The 14,053-nt window shown below is 37.7% G+C and overlaps 1 protein-coding gene across 1 annotated transcript in view; it reads left to right on the forward strand.

Annotated features, from left to right (window-relative positions):
- Window positions 1–2,611: 2,611 nt before the first annotated feature.
- The window catches only part of LOC115417579 (mucin-17-like), a 42,173-nt gene continuing 30,731 nt past the window's right edge, over window positions 2,612–14,053 (forward strand). Inside the window, exons 1-4 of the mRNA XM_030131599.1 lie at window positions 2,612–2,736; window positions 5,970–5,988; window positions 10,663–10,789; window positions 11,028–11,123. Of these exons, the coding sequence (XP_029987459.1) occupies window positions 2,612–2,736; window positions 5,970–5,988; window positions 10,663–10,789; window positions 11,028–11,123 (367 nt within the window). The remainder of the gene's footprint in view (window positions 2,737–5,969; window positions 5,989–10,662; window positions 10,790–11,027; window positions 11,124–14,053) is intronic.

Raw genomic sequence — 14,053 nt, forward strand, 5'->3', positions numbered from 1 at the left:
TTCTGAATGCAGGGTGATTGTTTTCTATAGAGACACTCTTTCTCTCTGTCATCAGTTGTTTCGATGGGTGTAATATTTGTATCTCTGCGGTGACCGTGGTGCTTAAAGCTGAGAAGAGGTGGAGATATTGATTCCATAATGCATATCCGGATTTGATGTATGGTTTATGAGAGTACTTTTGATATCTTTCCTCCACAGTATAACCCTGCCTCCCACTGCTCAGGTACCACAGTAATAGTCTGCTGGATCAATGAGCAATAATCAGAGAGGCACAATGAGCCTATGTTCTTTCCCCTTTACTCTATTACCAGGAGGATCTGATAGAACAAAAGAGCCGAAGACAAAAGTGTGTGTTTTCTTCTACATTGCAGTTTACTAAGAATCCGAATCAGAATATTTTATTGATCTTAGGGGGAAATTGTTACAGTTGTTCCATTCAGGTATAATAAAAGTAGCAGGAAAGAAATTAGTAATTAAAAAAAAACATATACATACAGGGTGGGGAAGCAAAATTTACAATATTTTGAGGCAGGGATTGAAAGACAGTGTATGACCAATTAGTTTATTGAAAGTCATGAGAATTTATTTGCCACAAGAAAACTGACATAATAGAAAATGTTTTTATTCTATGTGTCCTCCTTCTTTCTCAATAACTGCCTTCACACACTTCTTGAAACTTGCGTAAGTGTTCCTCAAATATTCGGGTGACAACTTCTCCCATTCTTCTTTAATAGTATCTTCCAGACTTTCTCGTAATAGTTTTGCTCATACCCATTCTCTTCTTTACATTATAAACAGTCTTTATGGACACTCCAACTATTTTTGAAATCTCCTTTGGTGTGACGAGTGCATTCAGCAAATCACACACTCTTTGACGTTTGCTTTCCTGATTACTCATATGGGCAAAAGTTTCTGAAAAGGTATGGATAATAGTGTTAGGTATGATTATGACATCAATATATGTTTGATTTCAAAACAATTGACGTAGTGCCTGCTGAGAAAAAACAACTAAATGTTCATTGTAAATTTTGCTTCCCCACCTTGTATATAGGTGGTTCTCTGAAACTGGGTTCATTTTGGTATCTGACACTTTTACCAGCTTTTTAGAACCAATAATAAAAGAGAAATTTACACATATTTCCACCCAGGATGTACCTAATGATGACCTCAGATAAATGCAAAAAATACATATACTCTTGCTCTGAGCCATCCCAAAATTAATGAATTTTGAATGAAATATCGAGGCCAAAATTGGGACAGGAAAACCCACCTAGATGTCAGTGCATTTGATCTGGAACACATGGCTTGTATGTCTTATATACCGCTATAAATAAAGACACTGTGTTAAATTTGACAATCCTAGTGGTTTTTCTAATCCAGACATGTAGGTTTTTTCATGAATCGTCAGTCTCATTCCAGGTTTCGTGTCCACTCGTGTTACATGTGGAACCTGCCCATTTAAACACAGATAAATCGTGAGTGATTTTGCAATAGCTGTCATTTTTGTGAAACACTCCGTCTTGCATATTTACTTCGATTCCCAAAATGTACCTGTGAGAAAATAAAAAGACATTCAAAAAAAAATAGTAGCGCATAATATTCGTGTTCTTTTTACATGCAGATTTTTGCCTAAAAAATACTATAAAGTAAAGGTTTTATCTGAAAATAGTTTTCTTCTTTTATCTCAGTAAATATTTATTTTTAAAACAGACCCAAAGTGCTTCTAAACCTTGCTTAATAACATTAGTCTACATCTTGTTTTGAATTTTTGCCCCTATCCTATTTTGAAGCACCCATATACAAAAACTTTAAATATATATACCAAGCATACATATACGTATAAAACACTATTAAAACACAAGTAGAACAGCAATTTGTACATATGTACTAGAAAATATTTATCATTTATTAATGATAATTCAATGACATATCATAAACTAGAAAGCACTCGGAGACGCAGCCCCCCCCAATCACCACCAAGAATTTAATCATTTGTTCTTGTGCCATATCAACATTTCTGAAAATTTCATTCAAATCCGTCCACATTTTGAGTTATCTTGCTAACAGACAAAACCCCGAAAAAAACGTAACCTGGTGTTGGTAATAAGTGCGTGAAAATATTGTTGTGTTATTAATGTTTCCTGTGATTTCATTACACATAGAAATGGATTCTCCTCTCGTCTTCTCACCACAGGCATCACCAACGCAGACACTGTGGTGAATATGCGGAAGGTGACCCATCAGACCATTACGGAAGAGCTCTCTAAAACGGTTTCTCCTGCCCTGCCTCTTCACTCTCCGCCCCAGTGCTGGTTCCTCCCACGAGCCCACCAGGATCAAGTGGACCAAGGTTTGGGGCCAGAGAGGCTCAGATGGTCTGCAGAAGGAACAGTCCCCTGGTGGCCAAAGACAATGTAGTTGAAGGTAGAATAAATACAGACACAACCCCTGAAAATGTTTAGCAAAACCACTGTGGGTCATGTCTTTACACTATTGATTCTTTTCCCTGATTTTTACATTACACCCTTTCTTCATTAGTTGTAATTTTCCATTTATCCTTCTCATTAGGTGAAGAAAGCTTTCAAGGTCGGTGTAACGTTGCCTGGTTACAATGAGACCGCTACAATGCCACTCTCGCTCTGAGGGGGCTACGTTCAGTGACTCTGGACTGTACCGCTGTGAGGTTGTAGTGGGAATCAATGACGAACAGGACACAGTGCCTTTGGAGGTCAAAGGGTAAGTACTCTGTAAACACAGTTGTAAAATTTCAGCTGTTGTGGTGGAAGAAAATTCATGCTACCAATAACCTAAAACACAGGTGTCAAACATGCGGCCCGGGGGCCAAATCCGGGCCCCGCCAAAGGGTCCAGTCCGGCCCTGGGGATGAAGTTGTGAAATGCAAAAATTACACTAAGATATTACCAATCTTTTAGTTCAGGTTCCCAATTCAGACCAATTCAATCTCAAGTGGGTCAGACCAGTAAAATACTACTATAATAATCTATAAATACTCACAACTCCAAAATTTTTTCTCTTAGTAAATGTAAATATTTTTATGTATTTACACTAAAACAAAGTATAATTTCACAAAAAATCTGAATAACCTGAACAAATATGAACAACCTGAAATGTTTTAAGAGAAGTAAGTACAATGTTAACAATATTCTGCCTGATATTAAATATTTTGTGTATTTGTAGACCTGCTGTGTTCTGTATGTTATAATGAACATGTGGAAATGATAAACTGAAGCAGAATTTTGTTAAAATTACACTTATTGTTTCAGTTTCTTCCTGTTATTCACATTGTTTGAAAGGATAGTTTGTAGATGTAAACATTTTCATTGTTTAATTTTACTTTTTTTCCACTCTAAAACATAGAGAAAATTTTGGAGTTGACATTATTTATATATTATTATATTATTATGTTATTATTTTACTGGCTCAGCCCACTTCAGATCAAATTTAGCTGATTGTGGCCCCTGAATTAAAATGACTTTGACACCCCTGACCTAAAAGTTTGATCATCTTGTGATTAATGATGCTTATTATACAACTTAATGATAAGATATGACTTTACTGATCCCACTGTGGGGAAAATGCAGTGTTTGTAGCAGCAAAATACAGAAAATGCAGACTCTAATCCAACTTTATTTATAAAGCACTTTAAAACAACCCCAGTGGACCAAAGTGCTGTACAGAAGACTAAAAGCACAATAAAAATTAATAAAAGCATTAACAACAACATTAAAATCAAATAAAAACAGATAAATAATACAAGTTAAAATATAAAAACAGAAACAAAATGTCAACATTGCACGAGTGCTAAAAGGCCAAGGAGAACAGGTGGGTTTTAAGAACAGATTTAACCCATTAAGACCCAAACAGCCACTGGTGACCAAAATCATCTACTGATCTAAAATGTTTAATACCTGTTGATCCACTAATCCTATCAATACATATAAATAATTGATGTAAAATACAGTTTGTCATCTTTTCATGGTCATAAGATATGACCCATTTGGACGTTCAGAGGCTCTGTAGTTACCGTGGAAACACCGTCATCTTCTATAATATTGATTCACCAGTAAAACCCATTGAGTTGGATCAATGACAGCGACTGGATGCACTGGGTTTATGTTCAATTAATGATATATTCTGCAGAAAAAAATATGCTTTTCTTTAGTTTGGTCTATTTTGGATATATTAACCCTCAACTTTAATCTGAGTTTTAATGAACATCTATATCATCAGTAAATTAAATACAAGAAAATACCAGATTTTCACTTAAAATGCAAAATACAGAGCATAATATTAGAATTAATGGTGATAAATTACTTAAGAAAGGTTAAAAAAAATAGAGAATAATTAATTTGGGAGCTGCCACTAAAGTAACACCGGGTCTTTATGGGTTAAAAACAGGCAAGGAAGACAGTGCAGCTCTCTTGCAGCAGCTCTAAAGGATTTGAATAAATATTTCTGTATGCTATAATGTAACGTGTTTTTCAAGAACATTTACATATTTATGTGAACTAAAAAATTCTGAGCCAATTTTTTTTTTTTTTTATGTGTGTTCAGCTCATCCCTAACATATTATATGAGATATGTGCTAGCTTGGTAGTTAGAGCTTCTGTGAGCTGGTACATTTCCTTGCATCCCACAGGGCATTTAGTCGTTCAGTGGCTTTAATGCCTACACCATAAATACACCATCAACAATCCAGCCCTTACACAGTTCCTTACAGCCTTTACAAGTGTAGAATTCAAACTATCTCTCTGGTTCTTTCCTATTTGCTACCTTGCAAAATTGTTGCAATAAAGAAATCAGGATTATTGTATTATCTAAAAATGCGTGTCCCGTCAATATTAACCCTTTCATGCATAGTGGTCACTACAGTGGACAGTTATTCTACTGCTGTTCTCTTGCATATTCATGGATTTTGTTGTTTTAGTTTCATATCAGCCAACACAATACACAATACACTGCAACTGATAACATTACTGTAACTTGGCTGTTCGTTGATAAACCAAATCTAACATATTTGAGTGTAAATCCATTCCTTGTTATTGTTATTAGACTGTAATTAACAACAAAAGTTTGGTTTTTTTTTTGGCATATTATCTCCATGAAGTGACTAGTATTGGAGTTCACTACAAACAAAAAGTTAAGGATATATCTTTTTTTTTTGTCTTTTTTTTTGTCATTTTTGCCATTTGTAAATAAAACTGTCTAGTCAATAAAAAAATGTTTCAATTCAATTCACACACACAAAAAGTAAAAAGCGTTGTGCAAAAATCCCAACTGAAAAAAACAGCCCCAAAATTTTTAAATATCCATAACTTTTTTGTTTTTAGTGTATGTTAAAATGTGTGGAAAACATCAAATTAGCAGCATTTCATGTTTTTATTTCTTAGCTTTCACACAGTATATCAGTAAATACACGTTTCGTTGCTTTAAAAATTAAACGCACATTTTTGCAACTCCATGAAAAATAACTTCATTAAAAAAAAAAAAAAATTCTCTTTGTTTTTTCAATGCCTAAAGAGGAATAAAGAAAAAAATCTTGATTAACATTCTCATAATTCATGCATGAAAAGGTTAATCATTACAAGTGGGATTTCAAACAGTTCTCAACACTGATCTACAGAACAAAAGCTACACCTACTTTGAGGAGAAAATGACCCAAGAGTTTAACCTGTGTCATTAACTTGAAGTACACCATTCAGCCAATCTACTTGAACACTATTGAAATACAGAGAAAAAGAAAGAAACCAAGACTCTGCAAGTACCTCTTGATATGGATTACTCCTGTGATTCAGTTATTATCTGCTCACAAACCCCATGATACAATCACCACAACGAATAACACGTTGGTGATGTCCAAAGTCATTAACCCTGTTTAGCCGTCATGTGTTTTACCTGTACACCAAATTGCTGTAGCATCTAAACTCTCCTCTCTTGCATGTGTGCAGCTCCCCCATCGCCCTCAAGGTCTGCCACTATGAATAATAATGACCCTATTCACCACGTCAGGCTAATACTGCCATTACAGCCAGGGTTGTTTACTGTCCGTGTAAAATGTATGATTACGGACAAAAGGTGAGAGCTCAAGAACACATTAAACATTATTGACCTCGGCCACTCAGGTGCCGTTCGTGTACTGAAGTCCTAATGAAAGCAATAAGGCAGGAACCCAGCGGTGTATGACACTGTCAAAAAGCCATTTACTGAAATATCTGTATCCAGGACACCCATATTTGCTACTTACCTGGAGCTAGTTCGCTGTAGTATAACCATAATTACTGTGTCAGAGTATTTTAGCTGCAGAGCATCACATTCTTTCCAGGTCACTCACTATTTTTAATAATACGCCATTATCATAATGACTACAGGGACTTACACAATGCTTCAGCCACTGTACACGATGTTGTCGCTTGCCACAAACCCGCGCTTGCATTGCTAATATCAGCAATGGTGAAATGCTAAAAGCCCATCAGCTTTCTTTCCAGATACTGCACACTACAATGGCTGCATTCTCTCATTCAAAGGAACATAGATAGCCTCTTCTTTAATGGCTCAGATGTGAATATGTGTATGTGTGAATATGTAGGGCCTCGCTACTGCTATGTATTTGTGCTCAGTCATGCATGTGTGTAAATGTCAGTATAGACTAGGACAGGGGTCTCAAACATACGGCCCGGGGGCCAAATGTAGCCCGCCGAAGGTTCCAATCCGGCCCGTGGGATGAATTTGCAAAGTGCAAAAATTCCACAGTCAAGGCTTGCGAACGCATTTTAGTTTCCAAATACAGACCAATAGGATCTCCAGTAAAATAACAGAATAATAACCTACAAAAAATAATGACTCCATATTTTCTTCTCGGTTTGATGTGAAAAAAAATATTACACTATGCCTATAAATAATGACAACTTCAATTTTTTGTCTTTATTTTAGAGCAAAAAATAACATTAAATTATGAAAATACATTTACAAACTATCCTGTAACAATAAAATGTGAATAACCTGAACAAATATGAAGAACCTGAAATGTCTAAAGGAAATTAGGCGCAATTTTAACAAGTTTCTGTGTTTAGTGTCTTTGTAGATCTGATCCATAATGCACATGTATAAATGATAAGTTGAGGCATAATATTGTCAAAATCACACTTATTTTTCTTAAGAAATTTAAGTTTTTTCAGGTTATTCACATCTTTTTTGTTTGGATAGTTTATAAAAGTAAGTATTTTCATAATTTAATGGGGGGTTTTTTGCAACTAAAACAAAGACAAAAATTTGGAGTTGTCATTATCTGTAGCAGGGGTGGGCGATTAAGTTTCCTATGGGGCCACATGGGAAACTTTGACAGTTGTTAAGGGCCGGATCAATATACTTACAGCTCTCCTTAATATATATCTATATCTATATATATACTTTACTATTATACAAAAACAGTAAATGCAACAATACAATAATAAAATGAAAATGTGGAGCACAGAATACAACTATTTAATGAATATTCGCAAAAAGACTTTTGAAAATGTGCAAAACCAGCTCCACATTAACTTTAGATGAAAAACTATAAAAGCATCCAGCTTTGTTTGTTTGCATATCACAGTTCCTTTTCTTTTTCTTTACCTCTGACTTCAGTAAAGAAATACTTTCAAGTCCATGTCTTGTTAAAAACTCTGCATTTGGAATCAATTGTTCTTTTTTTGCTGTTAGCTGACATCTTCATGGGCTGAAACTGACCAACAAACCAATCAGTGCATAAGCCTTATGTGAGTACAGAAAGTATGTGTGAAAAAGATGGTAAATTAGCAGATCCTTCAAAATAAAAGCAGTTGCGTTGTATTGGTTACGTCTCTTATGAAGATATATATTTGCATTGACATATAATTTGCCAATGACCTCATGTGGGCCAGTTAGAGTCAGCTGTCAGGCCGCATGTGACCCCCCAGGTCTGAGCTATAGGTTATTATGCTATTATTTTACTGGTTCGGCCCACTTGAGATCAAATCTGGCCGAATGTGGCCCCTGAAAGAAAATGAGTTTGAGACCCCTGGACTAGGATGTCTTTGTATTCTAAGTTTATCAAAGAAACCAATGCACACATTTTTTTCCTCTATAAGAACACTTTACATTTAGTAAGCTAGACCCCTGTCACTATGCTTGGGAGACCCTGTGTCCCCCATTTCTCGGCCAATCGATTAACATGGTATGAAAAGCACTTCTTCAGAGGGAAACCAATTATGTTGGCGGCGAGAAGTAGCCATCTCCAGGGCTTAGTCTTAATTGGCAGTCACGCTACATGGCAGACCGTAGCCATCCTCACACTAATTCTACTGAGTGCATAATGTATTAATTAACAGGTATTGATACTGCTAAGCTATATCAATATCATATTAATCCGCATGGCTCTCCTCATAAACTCGTTTGTGTGTGCCTGCGCCTCGATAAGTTGTCCTCCCTCTTTTGACATCACTTTTCGTAATTTCTCCCCTGCTGCCTCTGTCTTACTCAATCCCTGTTTTCTCTCCATATTCCTTCTTTTTCTTGGCATGTATTGACTGGTCAGTTGGCCGTGTCTCACCAATTAGAATACGGTGCCATTGATTGCGTGTGTCAGCTGTTGTCTGCGCTGAAATATGGCTGCATACTATTAACTGGTGAGTGGATGGTAGTTTGTATGTCAGCGCTGGACAGGGTGAAAAGGTATTGTAATTGCCGCTGTGACCTCTGTGATGTGGCAGACTTATATCAACGCTCCGTGCCGTTGTATTACTGTAGCTGGATCGCTGTGAGTCTCCCAGGTCAACTTTCTTCACACGTATTTTTCATTTGGGTTCAACACAGTGCAGCTCCAATGCCTTATTGCTCATGCTTTATATTGATGCACAAGATTCTATGTTGTATACTTTGAGTCCATCAACGTTGCTTACTTTTCATTGCATGTATAGCGTGACTCGTAATGCTGAATGTATATTAACACTTATTAGAGAAGGTACAGATAAAGCAATTGGCTTTTTCCATAGAAAGGACACATTTTTTCCACGCACTGCGCACATGTAGTTCTGTAGTCAGCTTAAAGTAAGACTAAGAAGGAAGTTCACTTGGGAGGAACATTAACCGACATGAATGCAAGACAAAAACGAAGAGAAAAAGACAAAAACAAAATTTATTTCAAGGTCTTTCCTTAGGCCAGACGTTAGAGTTCCTTGGACAAAGTAACATTTACATGCACAGCTTACCATCTGCAGAAACCCCTTTTGTGTCTTAAATCACAGTAAAATATGAAATTACGAATACCTTAGTAATTGCAGAGCAATAGTCCTTTTAGTAAAGCTGTTATGGTGACTTATGTTAACTGTAACCGTAACTAAAACCATATTTATACTCGGCTGGTACATGTTTCTCTTCCATCCCAGTGCCACAGATTACAGTATGTAGTCAATGTTTTTACTGTTTAATATTGTATTATTTTTTATAGTAGGTTCATAGTAGGTTTCATAGTTTAATCAGATGCTTCCACTATTCTCTTATTATGTTAATGGTAGTTCTTTTAATGTCTGGCAGTTATGGCCAATCATGTGTGTGTGAGGTCATTACAGTCTCGACCTTTAAGCTTTGGCCACCAAAAGCAAATCCTTGAGTCTAAGACTGACGCCAATTCACCCCTTTACCCTCCCCTTTACCCTTACCCCTCTGTTTGTGCATACACCTGAAGGGGTAGTGTTGTACCGATTCTCGATGAGTCTGAGGATAAGGGCTAAGGCGGAGGACTGTATAGCCCTTGAAACCGAGGTTTGTCAGAACCACACTACGAACGGAGAGATAAGAGAAATTTCCAGTAATTCTGTTTAAATCATTGGCAAGATAGAGGTAAACACAGTAAAAAGTGCAGCAGTGTGATGAAGAAAACACACAAATGTACACATTTTCTTCGGTAAACAACTTCATTCATTTGATCGACCATGTATAGATCGCATTTCGTGGTTTATATTTGATAGTCGCAAAAAGATGACCAAAGCCCGTGCAACAGAGATGGTTACAGCTGCTGATGGCATGGTGAATACTTTGGAAACAAAGTTGTCGCATCTGTTAATAGCAGCATCGATGGACTGCTGATGACATAACAGGTCGCGAAGAGTTGTCCCATTTCATAAGCGAATGTTTCAACCCCTAACCATTGCAGCTCCATTTCAAAGGGTAGTGCCAAGTGCAAGGCCAAGGGGGGAGGGGTAAGGGGGAGGGCTACGGGGGGAAATGGGATTGAGCCTAAGTGAATACAAATTAGAAAAAAAAAAATCCTTCAGGGGGTTGCTGAGATATTGTGATCATAAGAATGGATAAATAAGCCACAGTAACCTCGACCTTTGGCCACTGAAGTCTCTTCAGTTCATTCTTGTGTCGAGTAGAACATTGGTGCCAAATTTGCACCATTCCTGCCAAACTGTTCTTGAGATATGTGTTTTAAACCTGCTGGGGACAGACACAGATTCATCTGAAAAGACCTGCTGTTTTACTGTAACATAAGCAGCTCCACAAGGTGGTAGTGTACGACCTCCTGTTACTGACGAACGATCCAAAGGATACAGACTCTTCAACAACGGTACAATGAGGGCAACATGCAGTCATAAAATGGCGCCTTCCTCGTCCTCTCCCTAGAGAGTGTGGGGAGACCATGTGAAGATGCAGAGGGTAAAAATAAGCAATGAGGTATTGGGCACTCAACCCTCCTGTGGAATAGACTGGGTTCCCATGCTGAGAAAACCCATTTGTCTCACGGTGAATGGTATTGGCCAGGCTGCTAGTATCTGTGTTTGCACTAGATCCCACAGCCTCAGAAGGGAAAAGATGGAGACACAGAATTAGGTGAAAGAAGATTACAAAACAAAAGACAGAAAAAAACCTGCTCCACAATTCTATGGAAAATAAGATCAGAAATGCCAGAATGGCTGGACGGACGGCTGGGATTAAGGGAGCTGCGTCCCGTGTGTGACACATGGCCTTTCTGCTTTCGGTACCCGTAGCCCGCAGTGCTAATGCTTCAATTGCCACACAGGCTTCCATCTCACAGGAATCTCTGTCACTCTCCCAGACAAAGCCAGAGAAGATAAAGGAGGCATGTTAGTAGCCAGACACCCACTGGCTTTCATGTCGCTGGATGCTCCTCAGGGGAGCAGCATTCAGTGAATGGCAGGCAGAGGTGGGAGGTGAGGGATTGTTAGACGGACCCTTCTGAAGCTATTCCTTTCCCATTTAAGTGGAATATATGCTCCTTATACAGCTCAGGGAATTGTGCCACACTTGGTTCCATACTCCATTTTAGCTCATTGAGTTTTTGTGAAGGCGCCGTGTCTGGCATCATCTTGGTCATCATCGTCTTTGTTAGCAATTTTTTCAAACATCTTCTGGCGACAAAACTACTGGTCAGATTAATTTCAATTTTAGATGTAGCTTCCTTAGGACACTGTCTACAAAGTTTGGTCACAGTTTTGAGTAATTTTGATGTAGAATTTTTTGATGAATTGTTGAAATATTAAAAACTAGAAGCACTCGGAGAGCGCAGACCTCCACCAAGGCTGATCAGTGGCCCCCCCCGTGGGCCCCCCCACCCCTGATCACCACCAAAATTTAATCATTTCTTCCTTATCCCACTTCCAACAAACCCTGAAAATTTCATCCAAATCTGTCCATAACTTTTTGAGTTATGTGCACACTAACGATCAGTGGCCCCCCCACCCCCGTGGGCCCCCCCACCCCCGATCACCACCAAAATGTAATCATTTCTTCCTTATCCCATTTCCAACAACCCTGAAAATTTCATCCAAATCTGTCCATAACTTTTTGAGTTATGTTGCACACTAATGGACAGACAAACAAACAACAAACAAACAAACAGACAAACAAACCTGGCAAAAACATAACCTCCTTGGCGGAGGTAATTAGCCTTCACTTATAATGAGCCATATTTTGATGGTTTATAGCATGAAAATGGTTACAGATATCAATATGGTTACTATTGAGCGCTGATAGGAAGTCATATAAGGACTTTCATTTGGGTTCATGACCTTTGACCTTGAGTGACATTAAAGCAGTGGTTCCCAACCTTTTTTGGCTCGTGACCCCATTTTAACATCACAAATTTCTGGCAACCCCAGGCATTCAAAACAGAGATATTTTTTTGCTAAAATGAATTTGTTTTTGATCATGTAATGGTTTGCTTTACTATGTTGCAAATAACTGTTAATTTTAGATGACATTCAGTCTATATACAGGGTGGGGAAGCAAAATTTACAATGAACATTTAGTTGTTTTTTCTCAGCAGGCACTATGTCAATTGTTTTGAAACCAAACATATATTGATGTCATAATCATACCGAACACTATTATCCATACCTTTGCAGAAACTTTTGCCCATATGAGTAATCAGGAAAGCAAACGTCAAAGAGTGTGTGATTTGCTGAATGCACTCGTCACACCAAAGGAGATTTCAAAAATAGTTGGAGTGTCCATAAAGACTGTTTATAATGGAAAGAAGAGAATGACTATGAGCAAAACTATTACGAGAAAGTCTGGAAGATACTATTAAAGAAGAATGGGAGAAGTTGTCACCCGAATATTTGAGGAACACTTGCGCAAGTTTCAGGAAGCGTGTGAAGGCAGTTATTGAGAAAGAAGGAGGACACATAGAATAAAAACATTTTCTATTATGTAAATTTCTTGTGGCAAATAAATTCTCATGACTTTCAATAAACTAATTGGTCATACACTGTCTTTCAATCCCTGCCTCAAAATATTGTAAATTTTGCTTCCCCACCCTGTAATGTATATTATTATGGACGGAGGCAGAAAAGCCAGGTGGAGATTACTGCACAAAGTGAGAATTTTGTTTTCCTTGGTCAGGATATGTACAGTCGAGCTTGTATTTACAAGGCTGCAAATTAATACTGAACAAACAGTAACTCAAACTGTGAATTATGAAAGAGCTGCCGCATCTGAAACCGACCACAGTGAACATTTGACAGATAAACAGTACCACAGTGCTTCAGTTTCAGCTTCAGAGTTTGTCATGTCTTTTATGTATTGATATTGTCTCTCTTCAGCTCACCATATATTTGTTATTAGTAAGTTTTTTTTGTTTTTTTTTGTTTTTTTTAGCAATTACTAGAAATTTCAGGCGACCCCATTTGAATTCAGGCGACCTCATGGTGGGGTCCCGACCCCAAGGTTAAGAAACACTACATTAAAGGGTGAATTGGCTCTATGCACAGCCCCACTACTTCCTGAATTTAAGGTAGCTCCCTTTATTTCCTGTTTTTCATATTGGACACACTAATTAATCCAGGTGTGTCTGACCACAGCAGTCACACACAAAGTAGCAGACACACCTGGATTAATCAGTGTGTCCAATAATGAAAGACAGGAAATAAAAGAGCCACCTTAAGTTCAGAAAGTAGTGGGGCTGTCCAAAGAACCCATTTCCAGGTCATCAATGTCTACATTTCAACAGTCATCTCCTCCAAAACTGCTGGTCAGGTAATTTCAAAATTTTTTGTGTAACTTATTTGGGATGATGTCTACAAAGGGTGTTCACAGTTTTGACAAATTTGGATTTTTTTAAAATTGTCTGACACATTTTGACATTTAAAAAAATGCCTTTACTTATACTGGTCCATATTTAATGGCTTATAACATGGAAATGGTTACAGATATCAATGTGTTACTACTGAGCACCGATAGGAAGTCATATATGGACAGGAAGTCATAATTAGTTGAGTTCTCCTCCAGTGAAAGTACCACCCACTTCTATTGGGAGATTGATCCTCCTGCAGCAAAACCACAGGACTCGAACATAGCGCGCAGAACCTGACAACCTCGCAAATTGAAGTTGTTATTGATTATTGATAGAACATGCCGGTGAGATACAGGGCCATTGGTCCTACTTTTTATTCTGCTTCCAATTTTTAACCTCTGAAATTCCTTTATTTATGTATTCCTGCCTTGCTTCCAAACTCTCTGTCCTGGAATTTAATACCACAATATCTCCTTGAAT

Source organism: Sphaeramia orbicularis, chromosome 4 (genome assembly GCF_902148855.1).
Source record: "Sphaeramia orbicularis chromosome 4, fSphaOr1.1, whole genome shotgun sequence".
Taxonomy (NCBI): domain Eukaryota; kingdom Metazoa; phylum Chordata; class Actinopteri; order Kurtiformes; family Apogonidae; genus Sphaeramia; species Sphaeramia orbicularis.